This window comes from Populus euphratica, unplaced genomic scaffold (genome assembly GCF_000495115.2).
Source record: "Populus euphratica unplaced genomic scaffold, PopEup_1.0 scaffold4.1, whole genome shotgun sequence".
NCBI lineage: Eukaryota > Viridiplantae > Streptophyta > Magnoliopsida > Malpighiales > Salicaceae > Populus > Populus euphratica.
The window spans coordinates 2,246,721-2,268,640 of record NW_011499859.1 but is presented as its reverse complement, the minus strand read 5'-3'; the positions used below and the strand labels follow the sequence as shown (position 1 = coordinate 2,268,640).

Genomic DNA, 21,920 nt, shown 5'->3' with positions numbered 1-21,920 from the left:
ACATGAGCATTAAACTTGGAAACCAAAAATGTTTTGGAATGTTACTGAAGAAAAAGAGTGGCCTAGCTTTCTTTCCCAACAGCGGGATAGTTTCTAAGAAAGGTATTATTTATGAAGGCGTGTAAATAATGGAATTGGCCATCATTACTCATTTTATTTTCAAAGATTTCCTTTGGTCTGTCCAGATCTTACCACTTGTCTTAGTGGCAATCAGCAATCATCTTTAAGAATCTTTTACGTAACTCTACGAAGTTTTTCCTGATAAGACAATCGATATGTGCTATGGACCAGTCACAGAAATAATATATATATATATATATGTTACTAAATGCTGGAAACCACCTGCTGAGAGTAAAGTGGGCGTGAACTGTGCGTAGGGTAGAGTATCATCATTCCCAGATCTCTATTGGATCCAAAGAGCAATCAAGCGGAGCAGGAAAACGAGAAAAGAGAAGAAAACGACAGAAAATCCACCCGGCTGATATGGCTAATAGTTAAACAATGCAGGAAGAGTTGACTATCAACACCATTGCATACTCACAGCTCAATCCATTACATCACAGATTATTTTATTTTGATCTTTCCTTGCCTTTGTTTTTTCCACACTACGAACCACGCGATTCCTGCTCAATCCATTGCATCTTGAGCCCACCCAGGTTCCCTATCCAGCTTTAGTTTTGCTCCCACAGAATCCAGAATTTCACAGACCATTTATTATTCCAACAGCAACCCTGTTGTAAAAATTCAATCCTTTCGATCCCTGGTTTAACTTTCCAGCAGAAGAGACTGGAGAGAAGACAGTACCTTTTTAATTACTGTTAACTAGAAGACTAATTAAGACATGAGCTGCTGTACATGTCGGCAACATAAAAAATCCAGATAATCCAAGCAAATGAATGACTTGCTACGTTTGAAGTGTGAGCCCTGCAAAATCTTTTACGGTGTACCCGATTTTCTCAAATTTACCTTCCTCGTTACTCTCTCTAAATCTCAAATAATCCAAGCAAACGAATGACTTGTAAATCCTCTGGTCTCCTTCCTCCAAAACTTCATCTGGGGCCAAGATCACCTTCTCATCCTCGAAGCACCAAAAGAAAGCGAGAGATAGGCGATTTACTAAACGCTTTAAAACAACCCGGTGTTCGGATGATCTTAACCTTCCATTACTCCAAGCCTGCATCAGATCTCCAATGTTAACAACAAGAAGATCCTCACATGGAGGTATGTCCAGCCATTCTCCTTCCTTGGATCTCATTTGCAGCCCACCAGTCTCATCCTGATAGACGATGGTTATACAACTCATATCAGTGTGCATTCCAAGCCCCTCAACCTCCCTTTCTTCCACATCCTTCGGTGGTGAATAGTTTACAACCCTGAAATAGCCATGACAGTTGCTGAATTCTGATTCGCAAAATTTCCTGTCACAACCATCTCCCAAAGTCATCACTAAAACCTCGATGATTCTCTTTGACAAGTCGATCATCTTGTTTCCATATTCCTGTAATATCTCACTACGCAATTGAAAAATGACAAGGGCAGTTACATATAAAAGATGCATATTCGACGCTGAAAACATCAGAAAACTATTGCAAACAAATAGCACTGAAAACTATATATGGTTTAAAAATATGAAGCCTGGAGATATAAAAAGATTGTACCTAAATTCGGAATTTTGTTGACTAAAGAGTTCATCAGCAGAACGCTTGGCAGAAGCATAGAAGTCTGGTCCAGACACTATCAGGCTTTCAAAATAAGGTGAGGCTATGAAATGAGGAGTGTAGGTTTTTAAGCATGATGATGGACCGACTTTGAGCTTGGAATCTTTGGGGAGGCTAAAGATATGTTTCGAAAGTGTGCAAACTTTGCTGAACAAGTTTCTTGAGATACCATGATTGGTAACATAAAAGAAGCCCCATTCTTGACAGGCTTGAGAAAGGGAAGATAAAAACGAGAGGTTCACAGGTTGGGATAAATCAAACACAGGAAGCTCCACAGAAACATGCAGTTCAGCCATTATGTACTCTAAAAGGCTACGATTCTTTAGTTGCTTGAAGCACTAGGCTAGAGGGTAGGCTACATATAGGTAGGGAGCGGAGCTAAAAGGGAATCTTCACATTATTTATTGCTTCAAGTTTTCAATTTCACAGTTGGATTAATTCTACTTCTTCCAGAAATAATACTGGTAAATTGAGGCCTTTAATAACTGCTGCCACTAAGCATACCATGGATTTCAGGATGAATGGAGATCCAAGCACCACATTTATAACAAAAGTACAAAGTAGCCAAGTGTTTCACCGTCTCACGATGAAACTATGATTTTACCCATGGCGAAATCAGGTGGCTTTGTTCTACTAGCAGAGATATTTTTTTTATGGAATTCATTAGTCTTTATAATATAAAATAGGATTAGATTGTTTTTTTTATATTTAATTATACGGTAAAATTATTTTATTATTCTTAACAGCAAAAACTTTTAAAATTTGGTCAATTGAACTTCTATTCTTGAACTTAATTTTCAAACAATTAAATTATATCATTTTAATTTTCAAACAATTAAATTATATCATTGCCCTTTGAATGTAAAAATTGTCTTTGATGAAGGAGGAGTTTCTTTTGTCTTTTATATTTAGTTATTTAATAATTATTAAGTGTCATTGGACACAGCAGGAGGATTTTGTTAATAATACAAAAAACAAGTTTGAAAGCACATGAAATGGTATCCATCAAGTTTGGATATTACTTTCAGGGCAACAATTGAAGTAACCCAACATTCCCTCTACATACAAGTAACAAGTAACGTCCAGTAGCGTGTGTGATCTTTTTTATTTTTATATTTGATTTTCATATTGGCCTTCAAAATATCCAAATCAGCCTATAATATTTATTGTCCTGAAGATTTTTTTTTATTCTTTTTATTACAATCTAGTTTATTTAGAATAATTTATGAAGTTACAGATTATTTTTTTTAATATTCTCTTTATTATAATCTAATTTATTTAGAATAATTTACGAAGTTAAGGATTTTTTTTGGTTTCATCCACCAACGTTTTGTTATTTTTATTCATTCACTTTCCATGGGAATTTCTTTTGGTTTTGAAAGTAATAGAAGTAAACTCAATTCTTTTTCCGACAATCTACTATTTTTAAAATGAATTATATATTTAAATTAAATTAATTATGTTAGTAAACATGAAGTGCTTGATTCATTGTTTTTGTTTTTATTTACTTTATGAGGCACATATGACTTTTTTTTTGTTACGAAATTTTAAAATTTTCTTACTCATTTTAAAACATTAATATTAATATTTTCAGCACTGGGATTTATCTAGCAACTACTAATAGTGGGTTAGGTATAAAGAGAGAAGGCAGTGGGTGTGGCCCATCAAAATCAAAAGTTTTGGAGATAATTTATAATAAAATCAAACCATTATCAGCATAATTGTGGAGACCACAGGCCATTATCACCGATCAATATCTCTACTGCTAATGCTCCTACCATTAGAGCTAACTGACAAGAACGCATGCCAAATACATAAAGACCACAACAACGTATCTGAAGATACTAGATTCAAGACAAGAATATCAACTGTGGAAAGGCAGAGTTTCAGCAGATTCAATAAACCACTCCATGTCAAGGAAATGGACATGGCATGCAGTCTACTAGAGCAAGCACTTCTAACCAATAAAATCCTGATATCCAACACACCCATAGATAACAAGACATCAGAAAGGTCTTTAGGGTTTAGAATTATGAGCAATAGGCAGAGATTACTGTTTGATTATTGAAGTTCCATGGCAGGTTTGACTGCTATTCACCAGGCAATGATCTAGGGCACTATAGCAGAGAAGGAAAAAAAAAAACACCAGAGGAGGAGAAGAATATCTTCAGACTTCCTACAAATCACAATATAACTAAAATCCCTTTACACTTCTAACCTAATGACATAACAAGGTCCACAAGATGGTAAATAATAAAAGCAGGCTCCAACAGAAGTGCATTACAAGAACACCTTTGGCAAAATAAAAGCATTAAAAATCCTAGACCTGCTGCAAACTTGAAAAGTTACTACCCAAGACATTTTCCCCTTGCTGCCCTATGAGCTGCAGATTGCAAATAAGTTGCCAGTTGCCACACCATAGAATAGACGTGGCATTGCCCATATTGGGCAAGACACGAAAATTAACTTTCTTACGCAAGTAAAGCAACACAAGAATTAAACCAGGTACTGTAAGCCATCACAGAAAATAATTAAATATAATGACCACTCTTATAAAGTTTCAATTGAATGTCTAAAAAGTATCATCCGTCCATTAAATAGAGATTCTAGCGACATCAGTTAGTAAAAGAATCACATCACTTATCAACTCTACTCATTTGCCGCCCAGCTAATCAACGAATTTGGGGCAGAGAGCAAGCAATGACTGGACTTATCAACTCTTCTCATTTGCCTCGTGCATCCAAGATTTGAATCATTCCCACTCAATTGTTGACGGAGGCTTTGATGTGATGTCTTGAACAACTCGATTTACACCTCTTACACTATTACAGATTTTTCTGGCCACGTCATCAAGGAACTTGTGTTCAAAATAGTACCTGTAATTTCGCAATTCAAATATAGGTGTAAGAGTACTTATTAATACACCGATGAAACAGCAATGGATGCATAAATTTTTGGCAAGATAGAATGCCTAAATAACCAATGATCATTTCTCACTAGTAAAGACAAACCATGCTCTTCTAAATTTCCCACGTCTGTTCTGACCACTTCCCATCCTGGAGAAATCTTAAGCTTGGAGTCTTGTACCATTACCATGTAAGAAAAAAAATGTTTGTAATGCAAATAAGAATTGTAAATCCCTTTATCCCACAAATATTAGCAAGCCAAGAAAAAACTCAATAATGAAAAATAAGTTTAGGCATGCATATGTGAAAAGGCACAAATCGTCCAATCTGAGTCTACCCAAAAAATACATCTAAATCTTGAACATTTTATAGGTTGCCCAGGACACACAAAAACCCACGTCATAGAGTCATATGAAGGTCAAAACATAAAACAACAAGAGAAGGCTCACCAATCAGCTGTCATTCCATCTTGACTCGTAACAGCTCTAAGAGCAACAACATGAGAATGAGTTCTTTGATCACCTTGAACTCCAACTGATCTAACAGGAAGAAATACTGCAAAAGCTTGCCAAATCGAATCATATAGCCCAGCATCCTTGATGGACTGAATAAAAATCTCGTCAACCTGAAAAGGCAGCCAAAACAGTAACTTACAAAAAGTATAAAAGAGCAAAAATGATGTATTAGGTTCGGCTCCAGTGATAAACACTATATACCTGGCGGAGGATATCTAAAGCATTGCCTTCAGTTACATCACCCAAGATTCGTACGGCAAGGCCAGGACCAGGGAAAGGGTGTCGCTTCAGAAATGCATCAGGAACATTCAAGATTCTTCCTAGCTGACGAACCTTTTCAAATGAAAAGGGAGAAAGTTATTAAAAAAAAACTATTGTAAAAAAGGCAATGCAAAAAAAAAGAAAGAAAGTAGAAGACAGCAACAAGTTTAATCAATACCTCATCCTTAAATAAAAGTTTAAGTGGTTCAATGAGCTTCAATTTCATGTCCTTCGGAAGCCCTCCAACATTATGATGGCTCTTGATGGTGTGAGAGTGGGTTCTTCCAGATCCAGGAGGTGGGCAAGATTCAATAACATCTGGATACAAGGTCCCTTGGACCAAGTATGCAGGTTTCTTTCCCAATTTCTGCTCCAGCTTATGGGCAAAAGCATCAAAGATGCTAATAAACTCCTTTCCAATAATTTTCCTTTTCATCTCAGGATCCACCACACCTTTCAGCTTACTAAGGAATTCATTTGATGCATCAACACAAGTAACAGGCAGATGCAGATCACTTTCAAAAGTTTCCACAACACGTTCTCTCTCTTTATATCTACATGACATAAACCATGATATATGGAAAAAGATTTCGGTGGGAGATGCCAGTCAAGTAGTTAATGGAAAAATGGAAAAGGAGAGGTGGTTGCCCTCACCTCAATAAGCCATTATCAACAAAAATACAATGAAGCCTATCTCCAATTGCCTTGTGAACAAGAGTTGCAGCAACAGTGGAATCCACACCCCCTGACAATGCACATATGACATGCTCTTCAGGCCCCACTGCGTCATTGATCACCTTGATTTCTTCATCCAAAACATTTTCCATGTTCCACCCTGGAGAGACTCCACAAACATCGAACAGGAAGTATCGAAGTGTATCCATGCCCTCGGGTGAATGAGTCACCTGCAGAATATTCAACAGTTTCAGCATATACACCATGCCAACAAATGATAAAACAAAGTAGTCTCCCACTATCACCCTACGCAAGTTCCAAAATATTAACCACGGCAAGAGGATAGAAAACAATCAATTTTCTGAGTGTTATTAGCTTACGCTTGGCTAATCACGTAGCAGTCAAAGAATAACAATCTCCCTCCTAGTTTTATCTGAAAACCATGCTTGACCAACATACAAAAATTCCTATACTAGAATAACAATAAACTTTACATACATCAAGCTCATTGCATAAAGTCAACCTAACCATTTACCGAATCAAAATTTCTTTGCAAACTGCTTCACATAATAAACCTTATCAATTAATGGCATGTAAATGTTTCAAATTTAACTAAATGTCAGGCAAAACTTTAAACATAAATGGTACTTCAGAACTCACAAAAATCCATTCAATTACAACACCAAAACAACCTCAAAAATTAAAATAAACCCAAATACCGAATTCAAACCCAAGTTACCTCCGGATGATACTGCAAGCCAAAAAACCTCATTTCTCTATTTTCAACTGCAGCGACCGCCCCTTGTTGACTCCTAGCCACAACTTCAAATCCATAGGGCAACTTAACAGTCTCGTCACCATGACTCATCCAAACAACCTGCTTATCCCCAACTTTCTTCTTTCCAAAAACACCCAAATTCTTCTCCACTTCAATCTCCATCCTCCCATACTCTTGCCTTTGACCAACATCAACTTGACCGCCCAATCTTTGCACAATCAATTGCAGCCCATAACACACCCCCAACACAAAGATACCACCTTTTTGAGCCCACTCGACAAACCCAGATGGGAAAGTTGGTGAATTGGCAGAATGGACCGAGTGGGGTCCACCTGAGAGGATAACAACTTTGGGGTTGTGTGAAGTTATGGTTTCTAGTGAAGAAGTGCCTGAGATACAGAGAGAGAAGATGTTCAGGGACCTGATTCTTCGTGTAATTAAATGAGTGTATTGTGAACCGTAGTCGAGGATAAGTACTAGGTCTGATTTCACTGCTTTTGGGTCCATCTTGGTGGCGGCAGAAGCGGCAGCGGCGGAGTCGATGGCGATGATGGTGTCGGCTAAGGTATTTTGAGACAGTGATTTGGGTTTGAAAAAGGGCAGGGGACTAGACGGCATATAGGGTTTATGAAAGTTGGCGGGGTGAGGTGGGGTTTAGCTGTTTACTGGTACATTGGCCGCGGATCAGGGGAAAAAAAATTAAAACACAATTAAAAAATTTAAACATTTATAACGTGTCTCCTAAAAATTAGATTAAAAAAAATCTAGATATTAATAACATATATTAAAAAAATGATATATTGAATGATATTTTTTTATTATTAAAATAAAAATTTAATAAATTAAGTAAAAACCACATTAATAATCCTGAAAAAAATAAAATAAAAAATTTAATTTTTAATTAAAGGATAAAAGTTATACAAAATAACACTTAATTAATAAAAAAAAAAACTTAAGTGAATTTGAATCAACAAAATAACTAGTTATACAAGTCAAGTATATCCTTAACTTTCATTTAATTACATAATAATAAAGTACATAAAAAAAATTTTATGAAATATTTTTTAAAAGGAAAAAATTATTGGACATGCATGAGTAAGATAATATTAGTAGATCATTGATAAAAAAAAAAGGTGAAATTGTCTCTTTTTTTATTATTTTTGAGCTAAATAAAAAAATTAATCATTAATAACAAAGGGTTAGATTATATATTTTTTAAATTAAGAGACAAAAAGTATTAAAAAAAACAAATAATAACTTAAATATTACAAATAAACCCACTAAACCTATTTAACTCGAACATAAAACAATAAAATTTAAGGAAAAAAGAAGGAACTTAGGTATATTAGGCTAAAAACATCAACCTACCTATGCTTTTGAGCCTAGTTTTTTTTTTTTGTTTAATTTTTTATTGAGGTGGATGATAGGTTGTTCATTTTTTTATATATATATATAAATACTATAGTAGATGACAAGTCGTTGGTTTTGTGCAGAATTCAACGACCTAATTGGTAGAAAAAAGCAAATAGTCATTTTTGTTGTTGTTTTGAAGTTATTTTTTACTCAAAACACCTTGATAAACATGTTAATAACCTAAAAAACAAAAAAAAAAGCTTAAAAAATCAAAATCTACTTGAATCCATAAACATTCATATGGTTAGATCTGCCTCCTCAAGTAAGGAGAAGAAGAAGAAACTATCTAGGTAAAACTCTTCTCATTAAATGAAATATATTGACACCAATTTCAACCATTTTCATGACTAGAATCGTTGTTAACTATCACTGTGAAACCTAGACTTTTGATTTAAACCTAAGCCTAAATCAGCCTAAACTCAATCTAAGTTAATCCAGGTATTTAAAGAAGAGTTGAAAGAGAATGTATTTCCTCTCTTTTAATTCTTATAGCAGTCGTAACCCTTCTCTCCTCAAACCAAAGATTTTAGTTTTTGATTTTGAGTTTTTAATTCAAGAAAGGTAGAAGTAAGTGGTTTTCTTTCACTTTCGATTATAGTTTGTTTATAGAATGATTAAAGAATAGATTAAGGTTTACAAGGATTTGAAGTTTATATTATTAAAATTAATTTATAATTATTAAGGGTTTAATAGTAAGTAATTAATTAGTATGTTGTTAAAAATAAAGATTTATGAGTTGATTTGTTTAAATTAATTTTTATAGGTTAAGAAATTTATTTCAACCTTACTGAAAAATCTGGACATAATGATCTTGATAGAATGATCTTGAGGTTGAAGATGATCAAATTTTATTTTGGTCTTTGATTTATGGAATTTCAGTTTAGTCCCTAAACTTTGAAAAAATTACAATTTGACCCCTAAAATGTATTTTGAGATTTTGGATAGTATTATTATGGTGTCAAGGATGATGAATTTCAGTATGATAATTAATTTTGAATATTTTCAGTTTGATCTCTCAATTTAGGAATTTACATTTTAGTCCTTAAATTTAATAAAGATTATAGTCTGGTCCCTGGTTTGTTCTAGACAGAATCGAAGATGATTTATGGGTGAAATTTAAGTATGTATTTACAATTTGATCTAGTTTTGATAAAATTATGTTTTGGTCCCTGTTTTGGATGATTATCGTTTTAGTCCTTAAACCTAGAAGACTAAACATGGTTTTCTTTTATGCATTGAAATATTTTATTTGTTTTGCTTTTAAGTATATTTCGTATATTTATTGTAGGTTCTCCTAACGATCTTCAATAGATTTTTCGGATCTTTCTTGTGATATTTTTTTTAATTCTATATTTTTCGAGTGAGTGAAATAATCTTTAATATGCATATAATACAAATAAACATGTATGTTGATTATATGATGAGTACGATTAGTTAATCTCTTAAATATTTATATATGTTACTTTATGTTTTGAATACTTATCTATTCATGAATTTGCACTGGCATTTTATTGAATTGAATTCTATATGATATACATTACCTTGATGATACTTTGAATATCTATTATGCCTTGATATATGATTTTTGTCAATAATTCTATGTTAACGGAGACTAGCTAGCCTATGTACACATAATATTCTGTATATCTAGCTGATGAAAGAGATATCAACATGTGACAACTGATCATCCCCACAGTGGTCATCTTTGGGTGTTATCTGGTCACCTTCAGGTGTCATCTGATCTCTGATATGCATTCCACTACATTATGATAATATGTTTAGTATGTATATGTATATATATGTCAAGATAAATCATTTGCAAACTATTAATATCTAAAATGTATATTAAATATTATTCCCTCATTGAGTTGGATGAACTCACCCTTTATTTTTGATATTATTTCAAGTTTTTAATTTCTATTAGCATGTGGGCTTGTTGAGTGTTCCTGCTTCTTTAATTTTGATCAGTATACCTTGCTTGTTTAGCGAGACTTTCCTTTTAGTTCTAATTCGATATTTTAGACACTCTATTATTATCATATTTTAATTAAGTTTGAATTTTTAATAATGTAATGACTATTATGAATTATTATTTTTGTTTTAATTACTGATGAGAAATTTTGAATTATCATTTGGTTTCATTAGTTTTGAATAATATAATATTTCTAAAGATTATGAAATACTACGTAGTTTTAAATAACTTGTTTTTTTGATATATCTGTTCTGAGGCTTAAAAATAATATAATATTTCTTTTTTTTTTGTCAAAATTAGGCAACCCTCTCTCTTTCTCCTTTTACAAAATTAAATGACTAAAAAAAAATGAGGGAAATGAACTTTGGTATCAAAATATTTATAAAAAACTAAAAAGATCGATTTCTTTAAACTAGAAATTTTAAGGGACTAAAATAAATTTTTTGTATAAAATCTGAAGACACAACCTAGTTTAACTGTATTTTTCACTTTGATCCTATCTTTCAATTTAATCATTGCTTAAAAAACATGTAGTTGAATGTTAATTTGAGTTTAAAAGAATTCAATTGTGCATAAAAAAAATTCAAAAATCAAATTAAAAATCAAGAAAAAATCATTATTCTAATCCGATTTGTAAAAGAGTAAAAAATGATTTCAGCTATAGTAAAAACACTACAAGCTTTGGTTTTTATTAATTTGTATCCATTTTTTGAAGTGGATTATTTTGTTTAACTTGTCATTTGATCAGCTTGGTTCGGGTTTGGAGCATTATACTGTATGAGGCTTACCCTTTCTAGTTTTTTTTTTTTTTTTTCACATGATATTTCAATGCAAGTTTGACTAGCAATTGAAATCAGAGAAAGTTATGGAGGATTTCCTTGCATCTTTTTTTATTTGATATTGATATAATTATTAATTTACAATAGAAATGCATTATAATTTTACAATATACTTTTGGATCATATAATATTATTTTTCCAATTCAAATATAAAATTACTTTAATCCAAAACTGTAAAACTATTCATTTAAAAAGGCAAAGGAATTCAAAAACCATGAACTGTTTATTTGTGATGAGGTCGTGAAAAATTCCAGACATGATTGTGCTTTTAACGGGCTGCGTCTTTGGATAGTGGAGTGATTTGGGCATTGTTCATGAGCTTTCCTACAAAATAAATACCTTAATATGTGATCCTCTTAGACTTAATTTAATAAATACAGAAAGAATGCAGCATCTGAAGATAGGTTACGTAAGGAAAGAGTTTTTATAAATGCCTTATTATAATATGTTTTCGTTAAATATTATTTTGTTGTTGATTTCAGTTTCGTACATAAAATCAATCTAAATATTGTATTTGCTTAGTTTGGGGTATCTAAGTTTTATTTCATTATTATTTTTTATTTTTATAATATATTTTGTATCTTTGTATCATTTTTATTTCACATAAATTCATTTTTATATTTTTGTATTCATAATTTTTGTATAGATAATTTTTAATTTTTATTGCTTTTTAAGTTTATAAATTATTTTGGATTGCGTTACTAAGTTATTAATTTTTAATTTGTTGTGAATTAATTTCTTAAAGAATTGGAATTTTGAGATTGAGAGATAAAAGTAAAAGAATAATCATATTTTTTTGGAAAGCCAAAAATTTAAGTGAAACATGAAAAGAATAATATCTATAGAATATAAACACAAGAGAGAGTTTGTAAAGATGTATTTTGTTGTTTTTTAAATGATTTTCAAATCTTAATATTATTAACTAAAAATAAATCATCATCAGTCAAAGAATAAAATTAATCCGGAATGTGATTATTTGGCTATGTAACAATAATTAGAGATGGTGAATATAAAGTTTGGAGAAGTCATGAATAAGATGAATAAATGAAGAATCAAAATAGCTAGCCTTCGAGATAAGCTAGTCCATAGGATCAAAACTGCTGAAGACAAACATAATCCTGAGAATTCAAGATGTTTATTGTAATTTGAAAGCTTCATTTATGTACATTAGTCCTGTTAGTACTGACTGGTTTATGGTTATCTTGTTATCTTCTTCTTCATTTGACAAGTAAGAATTATGTTCTGATTGTTGGTGGAAGAGAAAACCACCAATTCACTTTGGTAAAGTTGCCAATTTTTGTCATTGTGATAGCTGGGGCAAGGATGAGTTTCTTGAAGAAATGCAAGTATTTGTTCTCCTGACCAACTTCGTACTTTTTGTGAAGTTATTGGTTGTGGTGGCGAGAGAGACAGAGGCAAGAGACCAATAATGACAAAAAATTGCAACAGATAAAAGTGATGTGACAATTCTGACATCTAACAATCCAAGGGGTGAAGATCCATGTATGCGTGTTGAACTGCACTGCGTAGCTGAAATGCCTTGTTTGAAAAAGTTACAGCTAGCTCATTTCATCTTTATCAGTGGACATCTTGGATGACATGTTGGCTGGTGTAGGATGGTCAATGCATGGGTATTTGAAACATGGGGAGAATGATTACTACCCTCCTTTTTCAATGGCCATCATCTGTTTTTGCATGATATTAGGTGAGTAGCTTTGCGTTGTGCTGCTGCCATGGGTGAAGAAGGCGATGTGGTTTGTGCACATTTTGCTGCTCCTGCTTTCGAAGATTATAGACAGATGGTTCAATATTTTCAAGGAAAACTGAATTGTTCCCTTGAAATTATTCCGAGTGTCATTTTATGTATATTTTGTCTCTTGAATACTCTAAACTGCAGGTGGTTGCTGGTAAAGGCCATGAAACATATCAGATTGAAGGTGACAAAAAAGATTTCTTTGACGACTGGGAAGAGTGCAGGGAAGCGTAGCAGCACGTTGACGAGCTTCACCAAGCTGGGATAGACACAAGTGAATTCCCATGGAGGTAATTTAATTCATTGTTATCAAAATAGTAATCAAAATGCAGCCCGGTCTTGATTGTTCTCATATTATCAAGGATCAATTGTGAAATTTGTCTAACCTGTTTATAGTGAGCTCATACTTTGTTGGATTACTAGGACATGCAAGTACCATGGTAATGCGTACAGAAATTTGGTTTTATGGTTCATCTTCTTCCTCTCATGCCTATGTTGGGGTTTTCATTTGGGAATCTGATTCAAACTTTCATCTTCTAAAATCTTTTCTGATTCAGTACTTGTCATCAGATGGATTATTTCAAAGAACTAGGATCTCAAACTCTCAAATCGATCGTGACATGTACAGAGTAACAACGAAAACAGAATACAAAGATAGTTTCTCTGTCTCATGTTTATTGATCATCACATGCGATGGATCCAGAACTTAATGCGTACAAAAAGAAATGAACCTTTTGCATACATCTCACGCTCTTTTTTTCGTGCCTCTGCTGCGGCAGGTTACCAGGAAGCCATTGATTTAGTGTCAGAGAGGAATTGGTCGACACTGAACCTATCCAATGCAACGAAGAGAACAATAGTTTTGGGTCTTCTCTTGTATAAAAATAGAATCTATTCAATTCCCAATGGTAGTTATCAAAAGGAAGAGAATTCTTCGTGCCTTGAAAGATCTCCACGGTGCAATCCTCGATGAAAGCTTCAGAAAGGGTATGTTAACCGGTAAGATCGGCACTTGCAATCCCTTCAATGAGTTTGTAAAAGCTATTTTTTTGCCCCGATGGTTTTTTCAGGTCTTTGTGCAGTCTAAAGTCTGGTGTAAACATATTGGGTAGGAAAATGAAAATTCTGATCCTGTGAAGTACCAGAGGTACACATTTGCAAGCATATTGCAGAACTGCATGGACATGGACTACTGACTGTATGCCAAGTGTGAGGAATCCTTCGATGTTCTTTTCAGTATACCAAATTGGTTTTTGTGCTTCAATGGTCCGTTTCAAGATTGTCAAAATCGCAAGTTAACTATTTTACCAGTCAATTTGTATTTAGCATGCAAAATTGGTCGGACTTAACTTGGTAAACTCGGTAAAATCATGCAAACTCTTGATTTTGCTCTGATTGCAAGGATGTCCCTCGTGTTGAAGTAGATCAATTCATGGGGATCACTGAAATAGTAAATCCCAATTTCTATCTTGCTTCTTTATGGTCTTTGAACTTTGATACCATGGATGATGGATGCACATCTGAGATCAAGTTGGAACTCACATAACTTGCAGCGGAAGGAAAAGTTGTTACTTGAATCTCTGCATTCAGAGCAGATGAAATGCTCGTAACTGTCTTTAAAATCAAGGCTGAGTGGGTGATTGAGCAAGTGAAGAGGAAGCACCAACTCAGTGGGCGATTCAAAAGCATGATATATGTAGCCAAAAATCGCAACCTGATTGACAGGCACAAGCCGAGCCATGAATGATTTGAGGGCATCCTTTGCAAACAGGGTCCTCGATCTCCTCTTCACTTGGACGTGTCAGCACTGCAATCTTCTTGAGCTTCTCCTCGCTCTTCACATAAAAACTAAAGTCGTGCCAATGGCTAATATGACTCTTCATCTCAATGGATGGTTTTTGCAGTCGTCTATACAGAGTAGAAAGAAATAAGTGTAGTCTTCAAGATGAAATCACCTACCTTATCCTTCAAGGAAATGAGTAGTGCAAACATTTAAATAAATAAATAAAAAATCAAGCTCCAATTAAAAAAAAAAAATGACTTGGTGTTGGTGTTGTAATGTGCAATAAATTGAATTACAATGATGATGATTGGACAACTAAAAAGGAAAATCATGGTTTATCAAACTTTTATTTGCTTGATATTATTTATAAAGTAATAAAAAGATCAAATTTTTATTTACTTGATGTTTTGATAGTGCGAAAGTTCATCAATTGCATTACAAAGTTATTTATTATTTAGTTGAAATTATATATAATTAGTTAAGAAGTTTTGCTTATACCTTTATAATTTTACAATTTAATTTTATGTGAATATTTTTTTGCAACCTTCGTCCGTTTGCTCTCCTGTTGAAGCAGAATGAAAAGCGAGGAGCTACTAGATTCAATGGTAGACCCATCGTATTTGCTCGAGAGAAACAATGAGGCCCTTCTTGGCTATCCCCAGGCATTTCATTTCATTTCACTTCACGTCAGTACAATGAAGCCCTTTAATAAGTTTATTTATCATCAATAATACAGTGCTGTCAGAAAACTAGCAAATGCTTAAGTTGTACCTTTGCTTAACAATCAGAATCTATGCCCGAAGGTTGATGAGGGTACAGTGCATGTGATGTGTCTTCCCACCATGATGATCCTGACAGAACAAGGCCTTGCACTTTTCGACTGTCTTTAATAATTTGATCGTTGTTAATCTTTGATGTCTTCATTTACAACTTTTTAACAACGAGATAGTGTGTAGATGGTCCTGCCACGTTGCAATTTGATAAGGTTTGAGTTATGGTTAACAACCAGTGACTTTTTTCTTCTTCTTTTTCTTATGGTGAACTATTTGCTAAAGCAGCATCAAGGAATATAATTAGTACTCATCAATCATCATTGTCTCAGAACATTGATTACACTAAGTGTGCCCTGTATGGAAATCCAAATGATTTCATTTTGCTAATAGGGTTTGATAATCTGTTGTTCAAGCAAGGCAAAGTCAAGAGGAAAAGAAGGGGAAAGAAAGGTCTTACCCTCAGATTCCTGAACTGATCAACCTGCTTACAAATCTTAAAACTAGACCCAGAGCTGGAAATTCCAAGTTTAATTTGCCGAGGTATCCCTGTGGATAAAAAAGAAATTTGATTTTCATCACCGTCCTTATCATTTATCATCCCCCCCACCCACCTCTTTTTAATAAAAAAAATGTGACTTGCCGATGCAGGATAACTTCAACTCTACAGTCTACACAGCTTTAGGTGTATCCCATGTATCCCAAGTCAAAATGATGGGATAATTTTGCTTTTTTCTCTGCAGTAAACACGAGGTTTCTTTCCTTTCTTCCATATCTCTTACGGTTTCCAGTAGCATTGATGTAAAGTTAATGCTTTGGTGCAAATGCGTTTGGTGATTCTCTGTTTTTGATACTAATCCTTTGAATTCTATTTATACACTGAAACTGTATTTTCAAACTAGACCTCTTGTCTGTTCCATCTTGAAGAAAAGGAAAGGAGAAGCACATTAGAGCTACATTGCTCAGAAGCCATGTTTGATTCAACATGCCATCCAAAGAACACCATTTCTAAATTTGCCCACAAAAAAACATTTATGACATGATTGCACCAATAGTAAAAACAATAAATGGGTTGTTCTAGAATTGCCAGATTATCTAAATATTGAATGCATACATAAAACCCCTTAATCCTTACAGCTGTAACTTGAACACGAGACAAAAGTCCTTTGCGCATGGAAGTTAAAAGACTTGAAGTCAGGAAGCCAGTTTACATGGAAAGACAATTTCTCTCAACAAGAAAGGCAGGTGTTCGGTGAAAATAGATAAGAATTATTAGTGGGCTTATCTCAATTCCAGTGACAAAATCTTTAAACTGCTAAAGAACATTCTTTTTGGAGTTACAAAAAAATAAAATAAAATAAAATAAAATAAAAATAAATAAAAGCACTGAGTAAGCTTTTATGTCTATCTCCCACAAAGACCAGACAGTATTAACAAAAAAAGGTTAATTGCCACCCATAACTCTTTCTGCCACTTCCTACCCAGCTCACAGACTCACTTCCATAAACAGCAAACACACTCACACAGCACAGATGGAAACAAAACATATCTTTTCTTGCCTTTTAAAGGGAGAGAGTGGAGATATAAACCCGCGGTGAAAACAGCTCTTCTAAAAGAAATGGGACTTAGAGGTAGATGTTTGATATAGAGAGAGAAGCATCTTCTTGACTTCTTACATGGTGAGTTGATGTCCATCTTTCAAAAGCTCAGAACTTTGTGCTTTGGTGTTGCTATTCTGATCTTCTCTTCATTTGTTGATGTTCCCTTTTCACTTGTTATGATAATTTTCGGTTTTTTTATTCGTATACAATTTCATGAAAGAGATAATGATTGAATCCAGTTTTCTTTCCTGTGGATTTTATGTACATTATATTTGGATTTCGGAATTGCTTGAGGCCCTTTTTTGAATTGTTCTGGTTTCTGGGTTTATGAGATCAACATACAAGATAGTAGTTATCCTATGAGTTGATTAGTGTCTGTTCACAAGTTTTTTGTTGCCATTCTATTCTTTTCTTTTAAAACTGTTTGAAGCATCATTTTGCAGTTTTTTTATGGATATTATAAAGTAGCAGTTTGGTATGCTAGTTCGTGCCTTGTTTGACTTTATTGCCTCATTGAAAGGTATATAAGGTTCGGAAATTGGATTGCTTTTCTGCTGGTTTACATCTCATTCCTTAGTGAGGGGAGGGTTTTGAAACTTTAAGTACTTATTTTTTTAAGATCAAGATGGTGCTCTTTCTCTTATATGCGGGTTTGTATTGCTGTAGATATTCAGCCTGATAGTTGGTTTTTACCTCTTCATAGAATCACCTGTTGCATAATTTCACAAGTACAGAAAATCCATGAAGTCAGTGAATTCATTAAAATTGGTTATTGATTATTCTTTTTTATGAAATTAAAATGATGAAAGACGACAAATATTTCATATTTAGAACACCATGTTTGATAGAATCGTTTTCAATTTGAACTATTCTCCATGAAATCAGGTTCCTGCTTAATGAGTTGCTGTCGAAGTTTGGTAGTCTGATTACCTACCAGCTTATTCACTTCAGAAGATCATGGAATGTTGATATGTGGGAAGGAATCGGCGCTGTGATTCCCCAGGAGATGGAAAAAATAACATCGACAATTCAGCATCTTCAATTTATGTGATGATCCTGAGTTAGTGAGTTCATGATGTCCGCCAACCCTAAAATGGCAGAGCAACTGAAACTGCATCAACGCTGGGAGTTTCGGAGGAAAGACAATGATTCCGATTCTTCAAGCAATGATTCAAAACCAAGTGGCGAGCCAGCTCTCAAAACATACAAACTGATCTCCAGCTTCATTTCAGTTGACAATGAGGAAACTAGCGAGGCTAGTAAGCTGCACCAGAATGGGAGTACTTCGGACCAAACATCCTGGAAATCTGGGAAAGCAGAAAATGGCCGGAGGAGGAGGAAGAGTAAAAGGGATGATTCAGCTCCGAACGAGATAAAGAAGGGCCCTCGTAAAGGAGTCCGCCGTAAGAAGAGTAAAACTATTACTGATGAGCAGGCTGTATTTCATGATCTTAAGAAATACATGAACTTCTTATTGGAGGATCTTAAAGTTTCAAGAGAAAATTTGTTGAAGTGGATGAGGGAAGAAATGCAGAAATTGGTGGCAGAGGAGACAGTTTCTGAGCTGGAAACAAGAGAACGCAGCTTCAGAGGAGAGAAAGTTCAATTGCAGAACCAAACCAACTTTGAGGAGAATGCGGAAGTTCAGCACCGAAACATCTTCGAGAAGAACATACCGGCACAACATCAAAACAACATTCAGGGGTATGGCCAACTGCAGGCCCATAAAGAGTTTGAGGAGAACGTCCACGGGCAGAACCTAATCAATTTCAAGAACTCTGAAGCGCATCATCAGGAGACCATTTTCCTGCAGAATCAAAATGCCTTCAAATCTTTCAAAGGGGCTCAAGACTGCAATGATGAATCTACAGAGAGGTTTGGTGAAACCAATAAATCAGCTGATTTTAGTAATTGCATTCTATCATTGGACAGTCAAGCTGGTTATAGCCGAGCAAATGTACCCTCATCAAGAATTGAGAAGGACAGAGAAGAAAGAATGGCATTATCTGCCAGGTTGAATTCTAAACCTAATTCTTCGGATCAGAATGTGCAAGTGCAGCAGCTAAATAGCATTGTGTTGGGCATAAGAGCTCAAAGCGACAATAAATCTTCAGAGAGGTCTGCAAAAGGCAGAAAGAATAGCGATTCTAATAGTCACCGTCAAGTACCTGAACATCAATCTGATTGTGCCCAAGTGATTGGATCCTTGACATCAACTAAGAGGGACAAAGGAGAAAGACTGCCATTATCTGTCCAACCAATGTTTCCAGCTAACTCCAACCAGGTAGCTTCGTCAATGTACTTAACACTGCCTACTGTGTTAACAAAGCCTCACGTAGCAAACCATAGGTTTGATACATCTTCATTGAACTCTATTCAACCAAGACTTGCTGGGAATCAAATAGGCTTGAGTTCAGAAAGACCGAATCTGTTACTAGGTTCAAGCAGTCATCATGGATACTTTCAGGACATGCAGCCAGAGGAAAGAAGTAGAAACTTTGCTCAAGTGAGTTCCAGAGACATCAGTTATTTCAACCAAAATAGCACGTCACCAATTGTTGGAAATGGACTCCCAGATCCACTTCTTCAGGCCGTAAATAGTAATTTTAATATTCCAGCCCATGTCAGCTTGGAAAATCTAGCTCGAGAAAGCAGCATGCCAAGCCTAAGCATGAGTGGAGGAGCCACGAGGCTCCCAGGGGGAAGCCACTCTTTCTCAGAACAGTTTATAGCCAGCAACTTTCTCAACCATTCTAGTTACAAAGTAGATGGTAGACTAATGGCATATCAAGATGGTTATCTATTCCAAAAATAGTTTTTCATTCGAGGCGAATAATGAGCAGGAACGAAAATTGTATTAAACTATGGGCCCGAGATCCTCCTAAACATCTCTTTATTGTTTTTGCCTAGCTTCAATGTTTAACAGTTGTAAGAGAGAGCAATTTTGATACTTTCAAGGATCCTTCACCTGGCAATATACTAGGAAAGTGGCGTTTGGAGTGGGTACACGTCTTGATAGATACTGTAATTTAACATTGGCAAGTGAGATAAGGGATGCTCTTTCAATTAGCTTGGGTATCTGCTTTTCCCATGATGGGTTATCTGAAGTTTCAATGCCTCAAGTGCACTCACTATGCAAGAAAATGAAAGATTTGAGATTGATTGATTCCTTCATTTTTACCTCTCAAAAAAGGCTGCAGGGATGTCAGAGAAGTGATTTCTTCATAGTCAACAGGAATATTTATCTCCTTTTCATTTGGATTTGATCGATTGGTGTCAATTTTGTTCAGCAATAAACTACAACTTTTTTTTTTTTATGCTGTTGAATGTAGAGGGAATAAGTGCAGGATGGCGTGCGTTTCTTTTGAAGCTTGAAAATCTGCAAATTCTTTATTCTCCTCCACTAAGCAAAATCTACAGTTATCTGACAAGATGGACCATATATTTTGATGTTCTGCCTTTACTTTGGTTCAGTAAGCAGTAAGTTTAACGTCAATGTTGCTAATCACCTAAGGTCGCCAAATGAATCGGTTCAAGTTCGAAGATTCAAGATTAATTAGTAATTGCTCTTTTTTAAGTTCATCCAGACGGTCGTAAACTTTATATATAGATTTGATTAATATAAAATCAAATTTATATTACACATCAGAAAAGTGAGAAAAGTCATATTCAATTTCAAACTGTTAATTCCAGTGGCCTCAGAAATTATTTTATGTGGTAATGAAAAATGCACGTGAATTTAGTTATATTTCATGATTGATCAATAAGTGAAGATATTGGATAAACCATCGTGGTCGAGTGGTCGGTAAATTTCCCAATCTTTCACATCCTACCGGCCACCGCACCAAGTATTCCCTTTCCTCTGCGGGGCCACCGTGCCTCTCAATTATTTTTTCAATCGTTGGCCTGAGTGGTAGAGAGAGGTAGAATCATTTTTGAAAAAGTAAAATGGACTCTCGTGAATCCAAGAACTGACGTGATTTGCACGACCAGTTTCTAGAACTGGAACATTACACGTGTCACTGTTATTTGCAAACCATGCTTTTTTTCCGTCATTGGGTTAATTTCTACCGTTTCCTAGGTTTTTATCTTGAGGACCGAGGTTGTAGCCAGAGAGGATCATTGTCAATGGCACATGCTTGGTCGAACAACTAACAGCACACAGTGTCTGATTTCAGCGCTCTATGTCGACATCTTTCGTGACAAGGTTAATCAGGAGTGGGATCTTTTGCTGCTTGCCCGCTTGTGTTCTTCTATATCTTAAAAAAAACCCTCATTAGACCATCGTATACAAAATTTGATGACTACTTGTGATAATCATGAAAAATTCTATGTATTTGGGCTGGAAATGACAAAAAAAAACAAGTCTTTATTTATTTATCAGAATACAGGACCCTCCATTGTTTAAGCTTGTAAATATAGAAAATATATAGAAAAGAGAAAGAGAATAAAAAAAGTAGGGCATGCGATTGTTGAATGAACTATTATGAAGCTTTTGAATGAACCTAAACTTGAATTACTTAAATGTTTACTCAATGACGTGATGTATTTATAAACTTTGTTTATGTTAATTTACCTCATTTAGCGTGGAGAATGATGCCATGAGTACCTTGTAGTGAGTTGTTGTTTATTTTACTATTAATGAAGAGGTTATTTTTCGTTATTAGTTGTGATGCTTTATAATACCATTGATGGAAGGATTGATGGTTAATCATTCTCTTTAAGGCAATATATGGACATGAAATAACTATTATAAAGAAAGAAGGTGTATATGCTCTTTATATTGGTTGTGGGCACTAGTGGGTGGTATGAAATATCGTTTTACATCTTGGAATTGAAAAATACATCGAGGTGCATGTGTGACTAGGATACTGAGTCAAGGCTTAAAAGTATCACATATACGGGGCTTGGTAAAGGTGAGTTAAGGGAGAGGCTT

General features: G+C 34.6%; 2 protein-coding genes across 4 annotated transcripts; one reads left to right on the top strand and one right to left on the bottom strand.

Annotated features, from left to right (window-relative positions):
* Positions 1–87: 87 nt before the first annotated feature.
* Positions 88–7,543, bottom strand: LOC105124376 (GMP synthase [glutamine-hydrolyzing]-like). Of its 3 annotated transcripts, XM_011024380.1 has the most exons (8): positions 6,815–7,543; positions 6,055–6,305; positions 5,579–5,954; positions 5,341–5,472; positions 5,074–5,249; positions 4,481–4,594; positions 3,588–3,624; positions 88–1,507 (listed from the first exon to the last, which is right to left on the bottom strand). In XM_011024380.1, the coding sequence occupies exons 1-8, from the start codon at positions 7,469–7,471 to the stop codon at positions 905–907; spliced, it is 2,346 nt and encodes a 781-aa protein (XP_011022682.1). In that variant the 5' UTR covers positions 7,472–7,543; the 3' UTR covers positions 88–904. The 3 variants fall into 3 exon arrangements, with proteins under 3 accessions (XP_011022682.1, XP_011022681.1, XP_011022680.1); XM_011024379.1 differs by lacking the exons at positions 3,588–3,624; positions 4,481–4,594; positions 5,074–5,249; ... (2 more) ...; positions 6,055–6,305; positions 6,815–7,543 and adding an exon at positions 1,659–2,146 and having other exon boundaries at positions 88–717; positions 865–1,511; XM_011024378.1 differs by lacking the exons at positions 3,588–3,624; positions 4,481–4,594; positions 5,074–5,249; ... (2 more) ...; positions 6,055–6,305; positions 6,815–7,543 and adding an exon at positions 1,659–2,144 and having other exon boundaries at positions 88–1,511.
* An 8,460-nt stretch (positions 7,544–16,003) lies between these two features.
* Positions 16,004–20,350, top strand: LOC105124373 (stress response NST1-like protein). The gene is made up of 2 exons (XM_011024375.1): positions 16,004–17,062; positions 17,870–20,350. The coding sequence occupies exon 2, from the start codon at positions 18,057–18,059 to the stop codon at positions 19,797–19,799; it is 1,743 nt and encodes a 580-aa protein (XP_011022677.1). The 5' UTR covers positions 16,004–17,062; positions 17,870–18,056; the 3' UTR covers positions 19,800–20,350.
* Positions 20,351–21,920: the final 1,570 nt, after the last annotated feature.